The sequence below is a fragment of the Scomber scombrus genome, chromosome 3, assembly GCF_963691925.1.
Source record: "Scomber scombrus chromosome 3, fScoSco1.1, whole genome shotgun sequence".
Taxonomy (NCBI): Eukaryota; Metazoa; Chordata; class Actinopteri; order Scombriformes; family Scombridae; genus Scomber; species Scomber scombrus.
The window spans coordinates 11,256,541-11,276,800 of NC_084972.1; the positions used below are offsets into that span (position 1 = coordinate 11,256,541).

The 20,260-nt window shown below is 40.6% G+C and overlaps 1 protein-coding gene across 1 annotated transcript; it reads left to right on the forward strand.

The window, feature by feature from the left end:
• Positions 1–1,865: 1,865 nt before the first annotated feature.
• Positions 1,866–18,364, forward strand: ell2 (elongation factor for RNA polymerase II 2). The gene is made up of 12 exons (XM_062444822.1): positions 1,866–2,039; positions 4,972–5,019; positions 5,902–6,026; positions 6,143–6,306; positions 9,224–9,483; positions 9,867–9,991; positions 10,766–10,838; positions 10,926–11,604; positions 13,385–13,457; positions 14,099–14,270; positions 15,325–15,369; positions 15,544–18,364. Exons 1-12 carry the CDS (start codon positions 1,866–1,868, stop codon positions 15,658–15,660), a joined length of 2,055 nt encoding a protein of 684 aa, XP_062300806.1. The 3' UTR covers positions 15,661–18,364.
• The last annotated feature ends 1,896 nt before the right edge of the window (positions 18,365–20,260 follow it).

Sequence of the window (20,260 nt, forward strand, 5' to 3'; positions counted from 1 at the left end):
GAGTAATTTAGAAGAAAAAAAACATTAAGGAGTGAACATGTTATATCGCCCCTGATGAACAACGGATTTAACCATATTTGAAAAATACTAGTCGTGCTCCCTCTTAATTGCAAACTACTAACACAATTGAGAATAACTTTACAGTTATCTGTAGTCTTCCTGGGTTTAATGTTTAGCCTTAAACAAAGAATGTGTAATTTTAACTTATTCTTCACACTGTCCTCTTAAGCTTCCATCAGGTGACACCTTCAGGGCTTCAGTAAACACAGAAGCTCTAAAATCAATGAGACCTATCCACCCTAAAGCCTTTGTTTAATTGTTTGCACAGCAGGCGGCCTGTCAGACCAACCAGAGCACCTCTGGGATTAAACACAGTTGGTACTTAAAATTAGCACATATTTAAACAAAGAGAAAGCACCATACAGGAAATGTAATGTTCTGAGACAAAGCTGTCAACCCAGACAGGGTTGTGTTTCATTACTGTTGAGTAGATAAAGGTGATGTTACAGATTTTACACTGTTCACATACATGAATTTTATTAACCTCACGAAGTGCCTGCGAATATTTGTGTGGGGCAGTTTGTTTTGAGAAATTGAAAGAATCGATTTGTTAATGGGTTAATGTGCAAGAAGTTTTGAATAGTGTAACATCTGTGTGTGTGTGTGTGTGTGTCTGTGTGTGTGTGTGTGTGCGTGCGTGCGTGCGTGAGTGCGTGCGTGTGTGCGTGCGTGCGTGTGTGCGTGCGTGTGTGTGTGTGACTTGTCAGGGGGATGGGTGGGGTGAACAGCTATGGTAATCTGCTGGATTCACACGAGCCTTTCCCCACCCTGCCCGAAGCTATGCCACACCAAAACATGCTGCCCTAATCACTGGGTCAAGGGAACTGACACTGGGAGATAGTGAAGGTGCAACTCACTCAAGGACACACTTTGTGCCCATTGTGCTGATGCCAGTGCCACATTATGCCCCATGTTGTTAAAGAAACAACATGAAAGATGATTATAAGCCAATTATGGCTCTGAAAAAGTGGTTTAGGGTGACTCTGCACTCTGTCACATTGTAATGTAATGGGTGCATTGGGGGTATAGTTCCAAAAGTGGCTCAAATACAACACTGAATATTTGGTAAAACTGCTGAGCACCGTTTATTACTTTATTAACCTCACAGAGTGCTTGTGCATGTTTATGTTTGGCAGTTTATTTTAAGAAATAGGATGAATCAATTAGTTGACTGCTCAGTGTTTGAAAAGTCTTGAACATAACAACCCAACATACAGAATATGTAAAGACGTTCACTATCTTGTATTCAGATTATGTCAATATTTACTACAAGGCCTGCTAAACTGTCTTTGGACAAGAGGGAGTTGACACCATACAGTAGGCCTGTAGTCTACAAAAGCTACCTTTAACAGCTTCAGTAGGCTAGAATTAGTTTTACCATGTCAGCAGAATAGAGCAGGCAGAGGCAGTTTTGCCAAGAGGTAAATACATGTGTGCGTTTTAGAGAGAGCCTTTTGGCTTACAGAGAGGAGGAAAGTATAGCTACATAGATTTATTTTTCTTATAATGTTTTAAATGACTTATGGCCCCAGTTTGGGCTCTGTAAACAGACACAAAAACCCAGTTGTAGAAGTAAAGCAAATAGAACTTCACTTCTTAAGCACTTCTTAACAATATGTGTTAATGAACTGTAATATTAAAGCACAATGATATATGCCATACTGTACATATAGAGCTACTGTGGTAGTGTGAAAGTGAAAAACTAAAGCTAGCAAGTGAGGACCAATCCAGTGTAACCAGCCGTGTAGGCAGCTGCTGTAGTCCCTCCCCGGGCCGGAGAGAGCTCAGGGAAGCCAGGCTGCTAAATGCTCCAGCTTCAGAGGGACGATGGTGGAGGGCTGGTAAAGATGGCGGCTCTCTCCGAGGATGGGAGGTACGGATTAAATTGTGGCCGACAGAGCGCAGATAGAATCACCGTTTTACACGTCAAATTGACCGAGACAGCACTGAGAGCCATAGAGAGCTACCAAAATTGCATGGTGAGTGAAACAGCCTTTTATTTGAGTTAAAATGAGCAGGGACTGTCAGGGCTGACACGGCTCGTCTCAGCTGGGTAGCCCAACTGCCACGCACAGCTAAAGCTACCAAATTAGCTAAGCTGTTGGCAGGGCGAGTTTCTACTTGTATTTTTAATCATAATGTGTCATGTGTCTTGAAATTAACCTACTGTGGAAGACAGTTGAGACCTTGGTCTTGTGTTCCTGTCAGGTTTTACGAACTGACAAATATTTTTAACCTGGAAACCCTGCTGGTAAAAACTCAGACACTGATTAGCCGACGTTAGCTCTGCGTTAGTCTGGAGCTGCTGTGCTGTCCTTTTTTTTTTTCTTGCCAAACTAACGTTACTTTGACCAAATTAGGAAAGTGGTAATTTCATATCGACGAATACACTCGTCGTCAGAGTACTTATTTTTAAACTAAGAAGGTGACACGTCTCATAAACTTAGCGTTTAACACAAACACTTGGTTAACAAACAGGAACTTTAATTCGACAAGGTTTTATTTTCGTCAGCGACAGGGTGCAAATATACGGACACATTAAGACTAATGTAACTTCATTAACGCTACAAGTTAGTGCCGTTTCAGGCATGTCGTTGTCTGGCCTGCTTACCATATGGTTAGAAGTTTTGGCTAGCGTTAGTCAGAAAAAAAACCTCGTATCACAACTTGGAAATGGTATGAGGCTACTTAACTTTATTATAAAATGTTGCAGTCTAACAAGCTGCCACATTGTAGTTGGAGGAAGTAGCTTATTTGAGCAAGAGCCTGAAGGGTTTACACGAGACAAATGTTTAATTTGGGGCTTGTCTGACATTTACTCATTTTTTTTGTTTTTGCACGTTTATCCATAAATGTCAGGAGAAGTGCAGGCCAGCAATTAAAAACATAACCTCTACTCATAAAAATATGTCGATACTTGCTCTTGCTGTCTGTAATCTTTTTCAAATGCATTACAGCAGTATTTATGTACTTTTTCTTTTTAGCTTTCAACAAACTCCTTCGTCATGTATGTACTGTATTTCACCCCAGAGCTTGACAGTGCCAGTCATTGAGAAGCTTTTCAAACTGAGTGTGCTAATGGGGCACTGCATACCTGTGGAGATTAAATATAACTTGTTAATCTTGGACTGCACAAATGGTGTAATCTTGTAGAGGTGCTACACAGGTGAGCTAATCTGGAGAGACCTCTGCAGTCTGAGGTGCCAAGGCCCAAAGCCAAGTTACCTGACCTTAAGTCTGCCAACAACAACGCCATTATGTAATACTGACCGGGCCTAGGTCTCCAGTCAACGTTGATGCACTGTCGCATAGCATGAGCCTGTAGTGTTCAGAGGTCTCCGACTGCTTTTATGGCACATAGGCCTAGTGTGTGTATGTGTGTGTGTTTGTATGTATGTATGTTGCACACTATTCACACCCCTGGCCCCAGTGAAACTTCTGCTCAGTGTCAGCCCCATGTAAGCAATCGCCTGGAGAGAAATTCATGTTTAAACTGTAGTTGTAAATCACAATATAAAAAGATAATTCAATCAGTATCTGACAACTGGCAAACCGAGTCATCACGAAGTTGAAGGAATTCTTTTGTGGCCAGCCCATGCTACAACCTTATTGGATGTGGTAATGTTGGTCTATACGCTGCATTGAACGGCAGCCTGCCATCTCTTGCTGACTGAGCAGCCAAAACTGCCTGCTTTTTGTTTCTGTCCCTCTCAGTAATGTGTGTTGTAGCTGAACCAGTGATCGAACTATGGAAGCTGGCTATCTTTGTCTTTCTGTGGTGATGTGAAATGTGATCAGAACTGTGTGAGTGAGTGTGATGGTGGGGGAGGGAGTCAGTCAGTCAGTCTTGGCTTGGGAGCAGCTTTAGCTTAAACACAACCATGACACGCTTCTTTCAGTCTGATTTGAAAATGCACATTTTAATCATTGTTTATTTGTTATTTCATGTTTGATATGCCTAGCATGTTTCAGTGTCCATGAATGTTGTGAAGCTGTTGTAAATTAAATGCAAAGTCTACTCAAACCAGTTTGAAGAAGCATTTTAAGATTTTAGCCAACTGTTTCTTCTGTTGGTTTCGGCTGTGTGAAGAAGCAGGGAGTCGCTACACTTTCCTATCCTAGCTTGCACTGCAGCAGAGAAGCCTCTGCATATTTGTGGCCGTCAGCTCCGTTTCAAGTAGCCACCAACACAAACCTGCAAGCCTACACAAAACAAAGATGTTTCAGAAATAACCTCTTCAAAATTTCTGTGTTTGAATGTTGTCCAAATTCAGCCACTTGAGTTCAGATGTCTCACGATCAGTTTTGCATACCATACCATCTACCTGTTAACCACTTAAATAGAAGCAACGGGTAAAAGTTAACATGGTCTCTCTATGTAAATTTAAACTTTGAGACACAGTGACAAACACTGTCAGCTAGTGGCCTATCATAAAGTCACCCATGTTTTCTGTAGCAACACTGGCACTAGTCAGCCCCTACCGATGTGCATTTATCCCATTGAGTATCATAGTAAAAAAACGTCAAGTGAAAGGCCATGAGCTGACAGGATAACAACACTGTTAACAGATTCACATAAACCATGAATAATGGGCTAGGGTTATACATGATGCAGGATCTTCAGGGACATGTTTTGTTTGTTTGTTTTTTTGGGATTATGAAGGCAGATTGCTGACAGTCTGCTTGGTGTGACCCTGAGGCTCTGCTGCTTCTACAGTCAAATGTTTTGGGCTCTGAAATGTCATTCAAATTGTGTAACATGTTTTGCAGGTTCCAGCTTATATGTATTATTTAATTTGGTTTTGTGTAGCTGTACTTAACAATCTACCAAACTAGACTGGCTCTCCTAAAACTCCTTTACATATCTGTGGTGTTGGTAGGTGTTAAACTGTTGTTTTCCTTCACTTTCAGAATGTACCTTCTTCACGGCCAACGATACAATTCAAGGGACTCCAAGGGGTAAGCACTTTTTTTCCTTTTTATGATTGAAGTCAGAGGAGCGATCACATTCCCAATTGTGAATTTCAGATGTGGAATAAATAAAACCTTAGATTTGTTTCAGGTTGTCACCAGCAAGCTTAATTTGGTGTTCTGTAATGACTGCAATTTATGCTTTAATTTGACACAGTCTCTTAGAACCAATAAAACCACTGATTTACTCTGTACAGCTACTCAAGTGCTGCTCACTGAACATTTGCTCATTATAGCATGACCACAAGTGTGTTTTTATTCACTCAATGATCAGATTAGTACAAGAATGCAGTGCATCCAGAAATTAAACTTATGTATCATACTTCTTTATTCAGCACATCCTACATACCCAGAGTTTTTTTTTTGCTTTACTAGACATGTAGCATTTTCACACTAAGGACAAGTTTTGTGTTGCGTGAAAATTATTGTTATATTGGAGTAAATGTTACATTTTCTGATACTGTCATTGCACATGTAGTTGTTAAACTGTCGTCGTTGTCTATGTAAACAGAAACTAATTTCAGACCCGTCTGAAGTCTGTAAACACAGTTATGCACTGCTAGGAGTCCATGACGCACATGACACACATACAGCTTCCCCTTAGCTGCTAAGACCTCAAAGACCTTTCTGTCTCATGCTAGCTCCCATGTTGTTCACGTTATACACCACAGCTCAGGTGCACACATTGTATCTGAGCTGTATGTAAACACACATTCAATTTTCAAGGTGAATATATTAAAAAAAACGAACTCACGTATATGATGAACCTCCTCACCTCAAGTAATCACCTATGACACTATGCATACTTATTTATACATTTATTTATTTTGGGGGTTTTTTTCTCCATTATTTTGTGGATTTTTTTCACAGCGCATTAAAATTCCCAAGACCGACTCCTCCTCAGACACCTCCCACAATTTTGATTTCTACCTGTCTAATGTGGGCAAGGACAACCCTCAGGGAAGCTTTGAGTGCATCAAACAGTATGTGTCAAGGTAAGAATAATAATCACCAGTCAGCTGAATCAACAGTTACTGTCTTACTACACATTGCTAGAACATAATCCTCCTTTGCCTCAAATTTCTTTCTCATACTCCCTCTTTGTCTGCAGCTCAGGGGCCTCACACCTGTCATTGTTGGAGACGGTACAGGACAAGGTCACAGTGTGTGCCACTAATGACTCCTACCAGGTGACCCGGGACCGCATGACCCAGGCCGTAGAGGACACACGCGAACGTGGGACCAAAGTCATCAAGCTTGGGGGCCAGTACAGAGGTGAGGCCCTCAATACACTCTTACATCCTCTCTAAAACCATCAAGTCTCTGATTTGCAACTCCCACTTTCAGATGCCAGGTTGAAACCCCACTCCCCCGCGTAGCTTTACATCCTATCAACACCTCTCCTCTCTTTTCAAACCCAACCCCTTTTGAGGGACTGAATAGGTGAAAGCTAACAGCCTGACTCCATTCAAAGCCATTATTGCTACTGACTAAGCCATTCTGTCATCTCAGTCTTTTCCAGATTAGCAGTCTGACTAATAAGGGCTAACGGTTGAATTATTTATTTTATTTTTAATTGACACACAGCCTGCCAAAATGATACAGAGAGGGCTGAGGTGTCACAGTCCATGCAGTAAGTGCTACCCGTGTTTAACACGTATTGGATCAACATAAACTCGTGTAGCAAAGTTTTCTGTCCATGGCCCCAGCCAGTGCCTGGGTTTGAGTCACACATGCCAAAACAGAAAAAAGTCTTTGATAATCTAATTTGGCTCGTTGCTCTTGTTAGCCTCTTTCATATGTCTTATCCAACACAGGACAGGTAGGACACGGATGTGCAGGGAAACAACTCACTGATGTAATGTTTCATGCAAAACATGTTTCTCTCTTTTCTGCCTTCCTCTCATCTCACCCTCTCTCAGTATGTGTTTAATTTTCATCATTTGCTGTTCAGTCCCCCAACTGCAAAACAAATGCATGCTTAAAACTCATGCAAACTTAACACCAACAGCCAGACAGGAAGGACTAGCTTACATGCTCCTGAGGTATGAGGCAGGTACCTACTTCACTGAATGACTGTCAAAAGGCTTTTTTGAGTTTCAGACTAAGATAATATTGTCTTTCAGATAAAAAAAACGACTCTCTTGGAAGATCGTTTGACTATCAAAGGTCAGACAAAATGCAAAGCAAAACTAGATAGGAAATGTGTTTTGTGTCTATAACTATGGGTGCTTATATGATTAAGATTATTAGGTTTCAAATTTCAGGGCACCAATAAAAATTGAGGTTTTGTCAGCACTCTTTCCAAACTCATTGCTTGAAAAAGATTTTTTTTTTTTAAGCCAAATTCAAAATGCATTAGTCCAAAAATGCACCAAATTTAGTTTCTTTTCACTGGTAAAAAATAAATGTCCATTAAGCAGTGTTATATTAATGGTAGTCTGAAAGTAACCCTATGTGCACAGTGGATAGGAATGCTTATGGTTGGCAAGATTTTGACATTTTTCCTTGTTTGTTTTGCTTGAAGAGTTGGACTATGGCTTTATCCACGTATGAGCAGAGGTCACACTGTTGTTGGTATGTGCTCTCTGCCACTTCTGACAAATCTTAAGGAGCACACAGTAAAGGGGCTGGTGCACTCTGGGCTTGTCAGGTAGCAGGATAGCTTTGGAAACACCCCTGCCCCCCCAAAAAAACAAACAAAGCAAACATATACACCTTTCCGACATCAGAATAGGGGAGGCTGAAACAGCAATCTGACATTCACAGTCGCCCCATGCAGTGACAGGCCAGCTGGTCGGATGTGAGAAAGTTGTCAGGGTTACATTCTTGACATAACTGTTTCAGTCTCTTTTAATGTGAACAATACATCTGAAAATATGGTCCGGTATCCTTGTATTTAGCTCAGACAGCCATGTATTTTACATTTGAATAGTCACATCTTGTTTTGTTTTTTTAACCCAGAAAACAGAAAATTATGGACCATCTGTTTAATTAAAAAGCACTTGTCAAACATTTCTTGGTGAAAACCAGAAAGCAAGTTCAGTCCACAAAATTTGTGAATTGAGTTTAGAAACTCCTCAGGCCTGTTTTTCTGGGGCCCTGGGGATAGATTTGCATACAGTGGTCCTGATAGAAACTGGGAAACGAAAGGAGCAGCAGAGAAAAGGGGAGGGACAGAAGCTTCTCACAGCTTGTTCAAAGTGAATACTAACCCTAAACCTAACCCATTTATTAATGCAAAAGGGGCTTTTAGCTACTTGTTTTCACAGACTGTTAACTTCAGGTAACAATCTGTAACATTTTTACTTTTGTCTGTAGCCTGTATTTTTTTTATGAGAGCTGCACAATCGCGTTAATTATGAATGCAGTGGCAATATCCTGTTCAAAATTGAACATTGTGGCCAATCAACAGCAAATGGAATGCAGAGGATCTAGGTGTGTTTTTAAATTGCTGTAATCTATGACTGTAAATCCAGTATGTAGAGTGACTGTCTGAAGGAGACAAATTACTGACATAAGCTTTTCACCTGCAGCAGTTTTTAGTGGGCCTGTTTGCCAACACAAATTGCATGTGTGTGTGCGCACGTGCTTACATGGCCTCACATTGCTCCTAGTCTCTTCTTTTTGACAAGGAGGGAGGGGGAAGGTTTTCTTTTCTCTTCCTCTCGCTAACCTTAATCTCTTAAAGAGCTTTAGAATTTCATAATGACTGTGGAGCAGTATAGGGAAATGTTTAGGCACCCTGACTAAGCACATGGCTCAGCAGCATGAAGTAGAGGCGTCTTTAGGTCTAATCACCTTGCCTTTTCCACACAGTCACTTTTTCCAAACAACTTTTACTTGATACAAGGAGCTGCAGCCCATTATAGAGTTTTAATTTAGTGCTAGCCCCCTTTCTCTGTGGTTGTGTCAGGTGGTAATTGGTGTGAACATGAGGACAATTGGGACCTCCTGCTTGAAAAACTGAAAAAAAATAATGTACATGGTAAAGCAGGCTGTTTCTGCCTGTTATCTGTCAAATTGAAATATGAGGAACCTCTCATACTTTCACCTCTTTGAGTAAATGGTTCCTGTGACTGTGTTGAGCAAATTGACTGATATGTGATAATCTGAAGTAGAGAAGTCAGCTCATGTCACTGCTGAGAAAGAGAGCTGTTTAACATTAAACAAACACCTTTCTCTTCTCTAGGAAAGAAAGTCCATATTCGTAAGCCGGCACTATCAACCCCAGAGGTGGCCCCAGAGCGCAAGAGATCCACACCCATCAACCCAGCCAACACTATCCGCAAGTGCCTTTCCAGCAACCCTGTGTCCCAGCGGCCATTCCGGGACCGCATCATTCACCTGCTGGCGCTGAAGTCCTACAAGAAGCTGGAGGTGCTTGCCCGTTTGCAGCGGGACGGTATCAACCAGAAGGACAGAAACTCCTTGGGGACCACCCTGCAACAGGTACTATCTTTATGACTTTTTAGTGCCATAATGTATCTTATCAAGAGTGAGAGAGCAATTTAAAAGGGAAGTGGCCCAGTAATTAATATTAACTCATACTCCATTAAACATAGAAGCCCGATAGTAAGCTTTTTTTTTTAATAGCTGATATTTAGGTTTTCCTTTCTTAAACATGAGAGCGAGATACACAAAAATCTACATCTGGTTCAGTTTAAAGACTTCATTCACTTTGACAAGAAATGAGCCACTTAATTGTTACTATTTGCATGCACAGATGTTGCACAGGAAATGTGAAGTTTCTACATGTTGTATACTTCTCATGCTGTTGTAGTTTAACTAAGTTTAACTATGAAAGTGTGTGTGTGTCTGTCTGTACAAAACAGGTGGCAAATCTGAACCCCAAAGACAACACGTATTCATTGAAGGACTTCATTTTCCGTGATGTCCAGCGAGACTGGCCTGGCTACTCAGAAGATGAGAAAGTCCAGATTGACCGGATCCTGGCTCGGTACAGAAATGCATTCTGAACTTCAAGATATTCTTATTTTAACTATTAAAGAATTTACATATTCTGGTGGGAAACTACAATCAAGTATCAGTACTAGTTTTTAAATGAGGCTTGTATGTGGTTTTGGTTTTACAGATGGTTGGTTTGTCCTTCAAACAGTACAGTGACTCCTTAATGTCAGAAACAATGGATTCAAACGTTTTTTACTTTTGTTTAGCAAATTTCAGATAACCAACCTGACATGTAGCCTGACAACAACATGTTGTATTTGGACTGTATATACTGGCAGCTTAAGGATGGACAGTGGATGAGTGGAGTTTCAGAAATTTATATTTTCTATGTTAAAACGTGTCACTATTGGGCCACATTGCAACTGACATGACTTCAAGGTGGCTGTAGCCTTAAACCGCCACCTTTCAATCCTAGAGGAGTGATCACTTAACGATTATATTAAAAGTATAGTTGAGCATTTTTAAAGTCTATCAACACAACTCATTCTCACCACATGTGTAGTGCACAAGTTGGTTTTACTTTTACAGGTTAATGCATGTTCTTCCTTATTAAACAGTTACATTTAAAATCCTCCATTGATTTGATCCATTTTGCTAATTTGCAGTCTCTGCTTTTTTTGGCACATTGCAGACAGTTGCTTTAATACACATGTGATTTCTTTAGCTGATCCTAGTGTAATGATAGTTAAGTGCTTGCCCCTCATGTGTCCACTTTTCTCTTCCACTATCCACCACTGACAACACTCTTTCCTTTCTTCAACAGCAAATTAGGTCTTCCTACTGAGGCACTCTCATCAAGCAGTTCTCCCAAAGACGGTGTCCCTGCGTCCCCCCTGGTACCTGCACTAATACATACACACACATGCACACACAGGCAGCGAAGTGTGTCATTTCTCCTCTAAATTCTTGGTGTTCTCTTGCAGAAGCGCCAGCCAGACTTTGACTTCATAGATCCTTTGGCACCAAAGAAAGCCCGCATCTCCCACCTCAGCAATCGAGGGCCAGCCGCATCTTTATCCTCATCCTCCTCTGACCGCCGTGAGGACGAGGGGAGCCCCGGCTCCAAACGATCGTCCCTACCCTCCATGGTCACCTCGGGCCCTCCCAGCCATCTCCCCATTTCGTCTCACCCTCCTGCACCCTCTCACCAGCAGCCCAGCCCAGCCTCCAACTCCAACTCGCCCAGCACCCCGGAGGGCTGTGGTACCCAGGACCTGCCCATGGACCAGAGTTCCTCCTGCAGGGACCCTTCACCCAGCCCCTTCTCCTCTGATAGGACCCTGCAGGACCGCTATCGGCCACCCATCCCAGTCCCCAGACCTGCTGCCTCCCCCAGCCCCCCTCCTTGCACCTCACTCACAGTTACCTCCACTGTCATCAGCAGCCCTCCCTTGTCCAGCAGTTCCAACAAGAAATTCAAGAAGAAATCCAAAAAGCACAAAGATAAGGATAGAGAGAGGGAGAAAGGGAAAAGGACGGAAAGAGGCAGTAGTCCTCCCATTGTAGCAGAGCAGGCTGAGGAGAGTCGTAGGGCCAAAAAGAAGCGCAGTGCTGAGGAAGCGAAAAGAGAAGTCATCGACAAGAAACCTCACAAAGATCAAGGTGTGTTTCTGTCTTGTTTATCTGCATCATTGAACCAGATGTCTCGAAATGACCATTTACTACTCTGCACGCACATCACACACTATTAACTATTCTCCATTAAGTTGAAGACAAATCTTCAGAGATGCATTAATATTTTTAAAGTGGTCACTCGTAGTAACAAATCCAGTTTTCATTGCCCCAACTCTGCAGCTGTGTGCTCTTCTCACTTTCAATACAATACATTTAATTTGCCTGGCTATCATTTGCTCTGAAAAATTTGAGTTCAGAATTGTCTTCTTAATATTACAAAAGGGTGGGTCGCTGTTACACATGTTAAAACTTACTCTGGAGACATCAGGGAATAAGCTAGCAGAGAAAATGTTTGTATTATTAAGCTCAAACATTTATTTCTGGTGAACAAAATGAACATAAACAAAGATCTCCGACATTAAATAAAAAATATATTAATATAATATGGCACAGTGGGAAACAATAGTAAAACTAAAATGCATTGAAATACAGCTTGAGTCCAACTTTAAGGACTTTGCTTCATTAGGGCAACTTAAGCAAGTGAGTGTGTGTGTGCGCACATGCATTTGTGTGTGCTCACGTGCATTTGTGTGTGCTTGTTTGAACTCACTAATTCAAGCTGCATGTCTTGTGACTGACATGCCTCCTCTGTCCAAGTTTCCAGACAGTTTATCTTTCAGACTTTGGATTGTAGCTCACCATGTTTGAGTATTTCTCTACACCGTCTCCTGTAACCAACCCATTTTGATTAAAGTGATGCATGATGGATTTTGGCCAAGGCACTGATCCATGCTCTTCTTTACTCTGTGATCTGTAGTTCTAGTTCACCTTGTATTGTAAATGTTGTGGGTGTACTTTGAGACACTATTGTTCCTCAAGGGATGTGCTAAACTTCATGATCTTGGAGTCTTAACATTTTTATACATGTCACAACGAAAGTGAAGATCTTATGACACCTGTGGTGATGATTAATTTCTCTAAAACTTCATTAGGATATGGTAGGGTAACTTGAATGAGCCCCCTAAGGAGAACTTTAAAATTGACAAAACAATTTTCTATAAAAGTGATATAAAATACTATATACAATAAAATACTCTGTACAATAAACAATAAATATACAATACATTAGTGGGTGTAGTAATCTCTATAAACATATCTGTATAACTAATGCTGAATCTGTAGGCAACGTGAAAATATATTGGTACTAGAAGCCTTCTGGTTTCCATTTGTTGTCAGAGTAATGTTGACCAATCACATTTGAGCGGACTTTGGTTGCATGCAGGTAAACAGTCCATGTGGAGAGCAGAAGAGTCAAAACATACTGGCCAAAATGCAGTCCTGAAACCCGTCAGTTATAGTCTGATGACGCTTTAGATTTTTATTAGCCGTCTCAAGTTGCTAATCGGACTGTAAACAACTGGCACATGGAAGAGAAAGCCTTGGCCTATATATGTTCTATCTGGATATCTGCTGGCTATACTGGAAACCCTGAAATATTAGCTGTTGCCCCCAGAGGCTAAATTGTTGTCAAACAGATAGCTGATGGGTTCTGAGATTGCAGCTGTAGTAACAGCAGTGACTGTTGGGTGGCAGCACTAGATCTAAATGCAGTGTCTAATATACCTGGGGAAGAAAACTCCCCAGAAAAGGAAAAATACAATTGAAAGCCTGCATTTCTCTTGTCAAAGACAGAAAATGATCGTCCATCTGTGTATTATGCATTGCCAGTATAGTATTTACATGCTTACACTTTATTCTTTCTCCTCAGACTCTTCAGAGAAAGAGAAGCCAGTCCAATCTACTGAATTCTCATCCACAGTGGAAATGCCTGACTATGTAATGTGAGTAACTGTGGTGTACAATGTCTTCAAGGGAAACTTTTGTGTTTTTCAATCTGGACACTATTTTGCCAGATTTTGTGTCTGACACTAAGCTACATTTTCTGTGCTCTAACACAACAAACTCCTACTGGCACTCCTCTCTTCAACTCTGTCATGGCTTAATACTCCAGATTAACAAATGTGGAAGTTTCCCTTTAAAGGGCCCATTATCCTACAGTGTGACTATCTTTATCTCTCTGGTCTCTCAATTTATTTCAATGACTTCAATAAAAACTCAAAGTTTAAAACATTTCATTATCGTTCAAGGGGGATTTTAATAATATACGCAAGCTACAGAATTAGATGCAGCGATAAACACATCTGTGTTTAATCTGTGCAGTCTGGTATCCTTCTGTCATCACTATAGTAGGACTGTTTTTGTACTTTCCACGTCATTTGTAATTCCTGTAAGGAACGTGTCATCAATTCCGCTCAAGAAATCAAGAAACTCTGATGTAAAAGGAGGAAATTTAGGGGAAGAGTTAGATTTCTGGTTTTAGTCCTGCACATGTCAAAACTATTTTTTGCTGAAATTATAATTGTATGTGTGTAACCAGTTTCAAAAATATAATTCAATTTAATTTCCTTTCCTGTGTTTATAGAAAGTACATACCGTTGGTGTCCACAGACCAGCGACAAAGCTACAAGGATGACTTCAATGCAGAGTATGATGAGTACCGCCAACTGCATGCCCGTGTGGAGAGCATCACCCGCCGCTTTACCCAACTGGATACCCAGTGTCGGAAGCTGGTACCTGGCACCAAAGAGTATCAGGTCATATTGAAACCATTTGCTTGCATATACTTAAGTTGATGTTACTGTGACTCCATTGATTTCATTACCTACACAGTTATATGCAAGTTTATTTTTTCTAAAAGTCATACAGTGTATGGTCTTAATTAGACATTTGGAGTGACTTTGTCATTTTGGACGACATATCCCGTCCTTGCCATGAACTCTCAGACAAGGTATTTGGTGAGAGTCATTATTTTAGTGGCAGATTGTGAACGGGTCAGAATCATGACAAGATGACATAAATGGTATTGTTTAGTCTCCATGTTGGGGTTTAGGTTATTTTGCTATCTATCCATTTTAGGTGCAGATTAAATTGCTCTTCTTGTCAACTCAAGTACTTGATCTGGTTCACTGTCTCTCCTCTGCTTCAATGCATGTGCAGCAAAACACAGTAGAGACTCTGACACTGAGCTGAAATGAAACAAGTGCACATAAATTATGTAAATAATAAATAAAATAAACATAGGCTCTACTGTGTTTTGCTGTCATTTATGGTCATGCTACACAGCTCTGCTCTCTCTGGTTAACTGCAAGCAGGGCTGAGCCTTTGTGTGCTGGACTCAGTGTGGAGCAAAGGACAGACAGTCAACCAGGCGTCGAGTTAATGACAATTTATGTTACTGTGCAGTAAAAGATTTAGGAGTAAAAAGCCAAGAATAATTTATTTATGTAATACACATAAAAGATGGACTCACTCTAAATGGTGAAAAGTATTGCTGTAAAGAGTGTGATTTGCATCACATTGAAATAAACAATTGATGTTTTTCTATTGTTTACACGAAATGCATAATATCACACAGCCCTGTGAAGCATACACCTTTTAATGTCTAATGTCATCAGAATTGATTAAGTCTGAGTGTCATGCCTCATGTGCAGAGTTATCACAAGGACTTTAATATCTGTTTAAGCCTAACATAGAATTTAAAGTAGTTTCAGCAATACTGTCTAAATACTTGTGTAGATTCTAATATCTGTGAATATGTATTTGCATTGAAACTGATCTTTTTTTAATGGTCTGTATTTAATTTAACAGAAGGTGCAAGAAGAAGTCTTGAAAGAGTACAAAAAAATGAAACAAGTAAGTAAGGCAGAAGCCTGAATAGGGTTATATATTTTGTTTGTTATACTATATTAACAACATATTGGCTAGTAGATTTTTTTTTTTTGTTAAAGATCAGCAAGAGTTGTGGTCAGGTTGATGGCTGAAGTCTGATATTATATAATATATTGTTTTTTGTTTTGTTTTTTACAGCACAGCCCCAACTACCATGATGAGAAACAGCGCTGTGAGTACCTGCACAACAAGTTGGCCCACATCAAGCGGCTAATAGCTGATTTTGACCAGCGCAGAGCCCAGGCCTGGTGCTGAGAGCACAGCACAGTCCACCAGGCCCCCCACAACATCTTCACTAATCAGTATTGAGAATGGAGTCTCGAATCAGGAGGGGGTGTCCAACTGGCTCTTATTTATTAACACCCCCACAGTTACTGCCTCTACAACAGTCCTCTTCCTCCCTTCCTTCCTTCCTTCCTTTCCCTTTTTTCCTTTTCCCATCATCCTTCTTCATTCCTTCCTTTTTTTTCTCTTATTTTTGATTCCACAGGCTGAATTGTTGCCTGCAATCTTGAAAATCTCTGACTCTACCCCCATCTTTTGCTTTCTCAATGAGCTCCTTTGGAATTTCATACCACTGGACGAGTGCAAGGGGCTACATGAGGTGTGAAGGAGTTTGGGGAAAATCTTTAAACTCCTCTATCCTTTGAAGGACTATCTGGCAAAAAAAAAGAACAAAAAGTATTTTTGAGCATCAGAGAAAATAATGTATTTAAGTAAAAAAAAAAAAAAAAAAAAGAGGGAGATCTATTTATTTTGGGACTCGTAGTGCAAAAGAGTCCGCAGATGATATATTAACTTTTTTTGAAAACAATGCAAAAAAAATTACCGCGGGCCTTATGTGTTTTGACTTTGTGAAGCCATTTTGCACGCAGGATCCATATGTCATCTCATTCGGCAGTGATGTCTCTCTTGCCTCATTTCCTCTCTATTCACACAAAACTGTACTGGATAACCTTGCTTCAACACACTGCTGTGTGTCTGCTGAGTTTGAGCAGGAAGGAAATGAGACAGGCAGGAGAAATCAATGAGCTGGTTGAGAAGCAAAAACAATATGTGTGCATGGATTGTAAATTTAGTTGTAACGGCCACGTGGAGTGGTGAGGGTGGGGTCACTAAAGGAGTATGATGCCCAGTTAGTAGAGGGCAGTATTCCCTGCACCAATTGTTTAATGTTCACGGTGCATTATGGGTGCCTTAAGGTGTTTACACTCGAAAATGTCGAGGTAGGCCGACCCACAGGCTACACAATGGAACTACAACTGCCTGGCAACAGGTTGTGTGTGTGTGTGTGTGTGTGTGTGTGCGTGCACAAACATGTCTGAGCAGAGGATGAAGGATGAGATGTTCAATCTGAAAGGCATCCGAGCGTTACAGACTGTGTGTGTGTGTGTGTGTGTGTGTGTTGTATGGTTGTGGATCATGTGGTGTGAAAGGTAAGAGGAAAAAGAAAAATATGGGGGGAAAAAAAGTGAGAAACAACAAAAAACAACAAAAAAAAGCTGCTATAGTGTTTGACCAGCCAGAGCACTCAGGATCAACCTGGCTGGAGTAACAGTACCTGATCTTAATTGAAGAGATATAGAGGATCCTAATATTAATTTTCCAGAGTGGTTAATCTCTAAACCTTGGAAAAGACTGTGCCCACCTCTTCAGGCAAACAGTATGTGTTTCTCTTCACCAGACGACAAATTCTGTGTGATGTCAGTTATATTTGATTCTCAGTTTGAGTTCTGCAGAGCGTTTTCAGAGTAGCGTATTTTTTTCCTTTTCTTTTTTTTTTTTTTTCTTTCAACATTGCTACAGATATTTAGTTCAATGAAAAGATTCTGTGAAAAATGAAATTATATTTTTGAGTCTTTATTTCAACAAGGGAAAAAGTGTTTACAAAACCTGTGTTAGAATGTTTGCCAAACATTAAATATTTTTCTGGTACTGCACCACGGAGTAAAATGTCTGATTGGGAATCAATTTAAGGATTCATTTATATACTGGAATATGTGTCTCATTCACTGAAGAATAAATTAAATAATGTTGTATTTTGGGGTGTGAAGAGGAACCTAGTTACTGTTCCCTTAGAAAGATCAACAGTTGAAATGGTGTTGGCTCTGATATCTTAGGAGTCATCAGCTGGTCAGCCTCTTCACAACACTCTGGTCTGAAATACATTCAGCTAGTGAGGACATATGAGAGTCTGTCTCCTGTATTGGAAAAAATGTAGCACCATTTTTTTTTTCCCCCGCAAACTGGAGATTTAAGTAAATATGGGCCAGTTCTGTTCCACGTATATTTTGGTTGTGGCATCCTGTCGAACAGTCGGTCTCTGCAGTAGACTGGCTGTTTTGGTTGGCTGTCAGTCAACTTTAGTGTAATTACAAACTTGGCTTAATGTGCTTGTTTTCTCTGAAGTTATTTTGGACAAAAAATCAGCACTTGTATCTTGGAGGTGTCACAGCAGCAGATAAAAATGTCCACAAGAGGCTTCACTCTACATTTACACTTTTACAGCTGTGGGATATAGGGTCAGTGTCTGTTTTTTTTTCTCCTGTTTTCTTTAAGTGATTCTTTTTAGTCATTCTCCAGAGTCTGGAGAGTGCCACTTCAACAGCTGAATAATGCAGGAGGCCAGGGCTTTACATGCAGCCTTCAAACTGTTGTCCATCACCTGTGTCATCCTCGCAGCCTTCCAAAGATTTCTGCTCCTATCAAAGACAGATAAACTTAAAATGGAGTTTTAACAATACCGATTAGCATATTAAAACTCATTATTGTTATTGTTGGAGAAGGGGGAGAAGAGGGTTGATCAAGAGTCTTAATGAGGAACTGACTAAGTTAAAAATGCCCTGGCAGTATTTGAAAAATGAAAAACCACTGAATATCAAGTGAATTTTGAGAGAAATCTGATCCTGCCCACCTGAAAATGTACAAGGCATTTCAATAAAAAATCAACTTAGTTTTACCTTGAGTATGTCTGTTTTTTCTTTTGTCCTTTTGTTTCCTTTTCAACCATTTGAAATTGTCAAATCAGAAACATGCTTTAATGTATTGTTTTTATGACAGAATTGCAAATCTTCTTGCATGTTATATCGTCTTGCAGCTTTTATGTTGACTAAGGAAAATATGTAGCCTAGCCTACAGTACTGACACACTTTTGGAAAGACTACATCAAAAGCTGATGTTTGTAAAATAGTGTTTCATATAAAAATAAGGTAACATTTATGCAAATACACCTCCTGTCAGCAGTTCTTAACATGATCAAGGTGACTTCAGTAAGTTGTTTTAATATACAGTGTCTTTTAAAAGGTTACTATGTCCACTACACTTTTTGATTTTGACACTGTTGTCATACACCAATTATTTGCAGCATCATGGTATATTAAAATACAAAAGATTTTCAGCCAACACAGATTTGGCTCCACTGTGTCTAAGGTCCCATTGACCCTAGTGTTTTTCTTGGTGTCTGTAGTTTAGATAATCAGACACTGTTTCCAAAATGCAGAAAGTCTGATTCATACAAGCCACATGTGTACATAAAGGGCAAAATAGGCTGCTGCCTGCAAGCAGAGTGTCTTGAGGTTCCATTACTTAGTACCTGAGAGAAATAAAAGACTGGTTTTAAACAGGTGTCTAGGAAGTGTAAATGACTTTCAAAACATATTTTGTTACAGCCTGCATTATTCAAAGTAAACATTTAACAACGTACCAAACCTGCTTTGTTTTTCTTAGCATCAGCAACAAAATCCTGTTTGATATACAGCAAATTTAAGATGAAAGATGGGATATTGGTTTATACTATTTCCATGGCCAACCAGGACTGCTGTAACCTGCTAAATTGGATATAGTTGCACTCTAGATGTACCAAACTCCTGGAAAGGGGCTGGGCTCTCTTCCAAAGTTGCCCTGACTGTTGGGACCCACAAGTTCCCAGCTGAGTGCAACAGTGTTGGAGTTCTCTTCCCAGAACAAGATTGTCTCCTCCTTGTGACAATGTTTTGCTGGACGGAAGACGAAAGATGTTTTTTGTGCGTATGCACTGAACAGCAGATTGGAGTGTGGCCTCATTGGAGTCTGTGGGTGAAGCCCTGGAGGGGGTACCGCCCAGTGTGTCCATAGTTCTGCTGGGGGATTTCAATGCTCACATGGGCAATTACTGAGAAGCCTGTGGGTGACTGGGAGTAATGGTGTGCCTGATCTGAACTTGAGTGGTGCATTGCTAATGGATTTTTGTGCTAGCCATGGACTGGCCATAACAAATATCAGATTTGAGCATAAGGTTCAGAAGTGTACCTAGTACTAGAACACCCTAGGCTAAAGATCGAATATCGACTTTGTGACAGTGTCATCAGATCTGTAGCTGTATGTCATTCCCTGGGATGCAGGAGGATCCCAGGGCAGACCCAGAGCACACTGGAGGTATTGCATATCACTCCCGACCTAGGAACGCCTTGGGTTCCCCCAGGAAGAGATGCAGGGTGTTGCCGGGGAGAGGGATGTCTGGGTTTCTTTACTCAGTCTGATATGACCCAGTCTCAGATAAGCAGCGGAAAATAGATTGGTGGATGAAACTGAAAAGTTCAACAGTGAACTGAAAAACTGAAAAAGCGCCTGTATGTAAGAATTTACATTTTTTAAAATCCAAAGGATGCAACATATTAGCATGCACAAGTGCCTTCACTCTCTCCCATTAACATCAACAAACAACCAGCATAACAACACAGCATCATGACAGATCAGAAAGGTACTGTCCGAGTAGAAACTTCCTGCAGATAGCTGTCTCCACTGACCACAACACATTTCACAACAAAACACTCCCACAATGAGGTTCGCCCACTCCTGAGCACACACACAACTAAAG

What these genes read in the sequence shown, in the direction of transcription:
- ell2 (XM_062444822.1), top strand. Translation starts at nt 1,866, where the DNA reads ATGCTCCAGCTTCAGAGGGACGATGGTGGAGGGCTGGTAAAGATGGCG. An exon ending in AATTCAAGGGACTCCAAGGG is followed by an intron (nt 5,020 to 5,901) that starts GTAAGCACTTTT and finishes TTTTTTTCACAG; the next exon opens with CGCATTAAAATTCCCAAGAC. An exon ending in CTGGCACCAAAGAGTATCAG is followed by an intron (nt 14,271 to 15,324) that starts GTCATATTGAAA and finishes TTAATTTAACAG; the next exon opens with AAGGTGCAAGAAGAAGTCTT.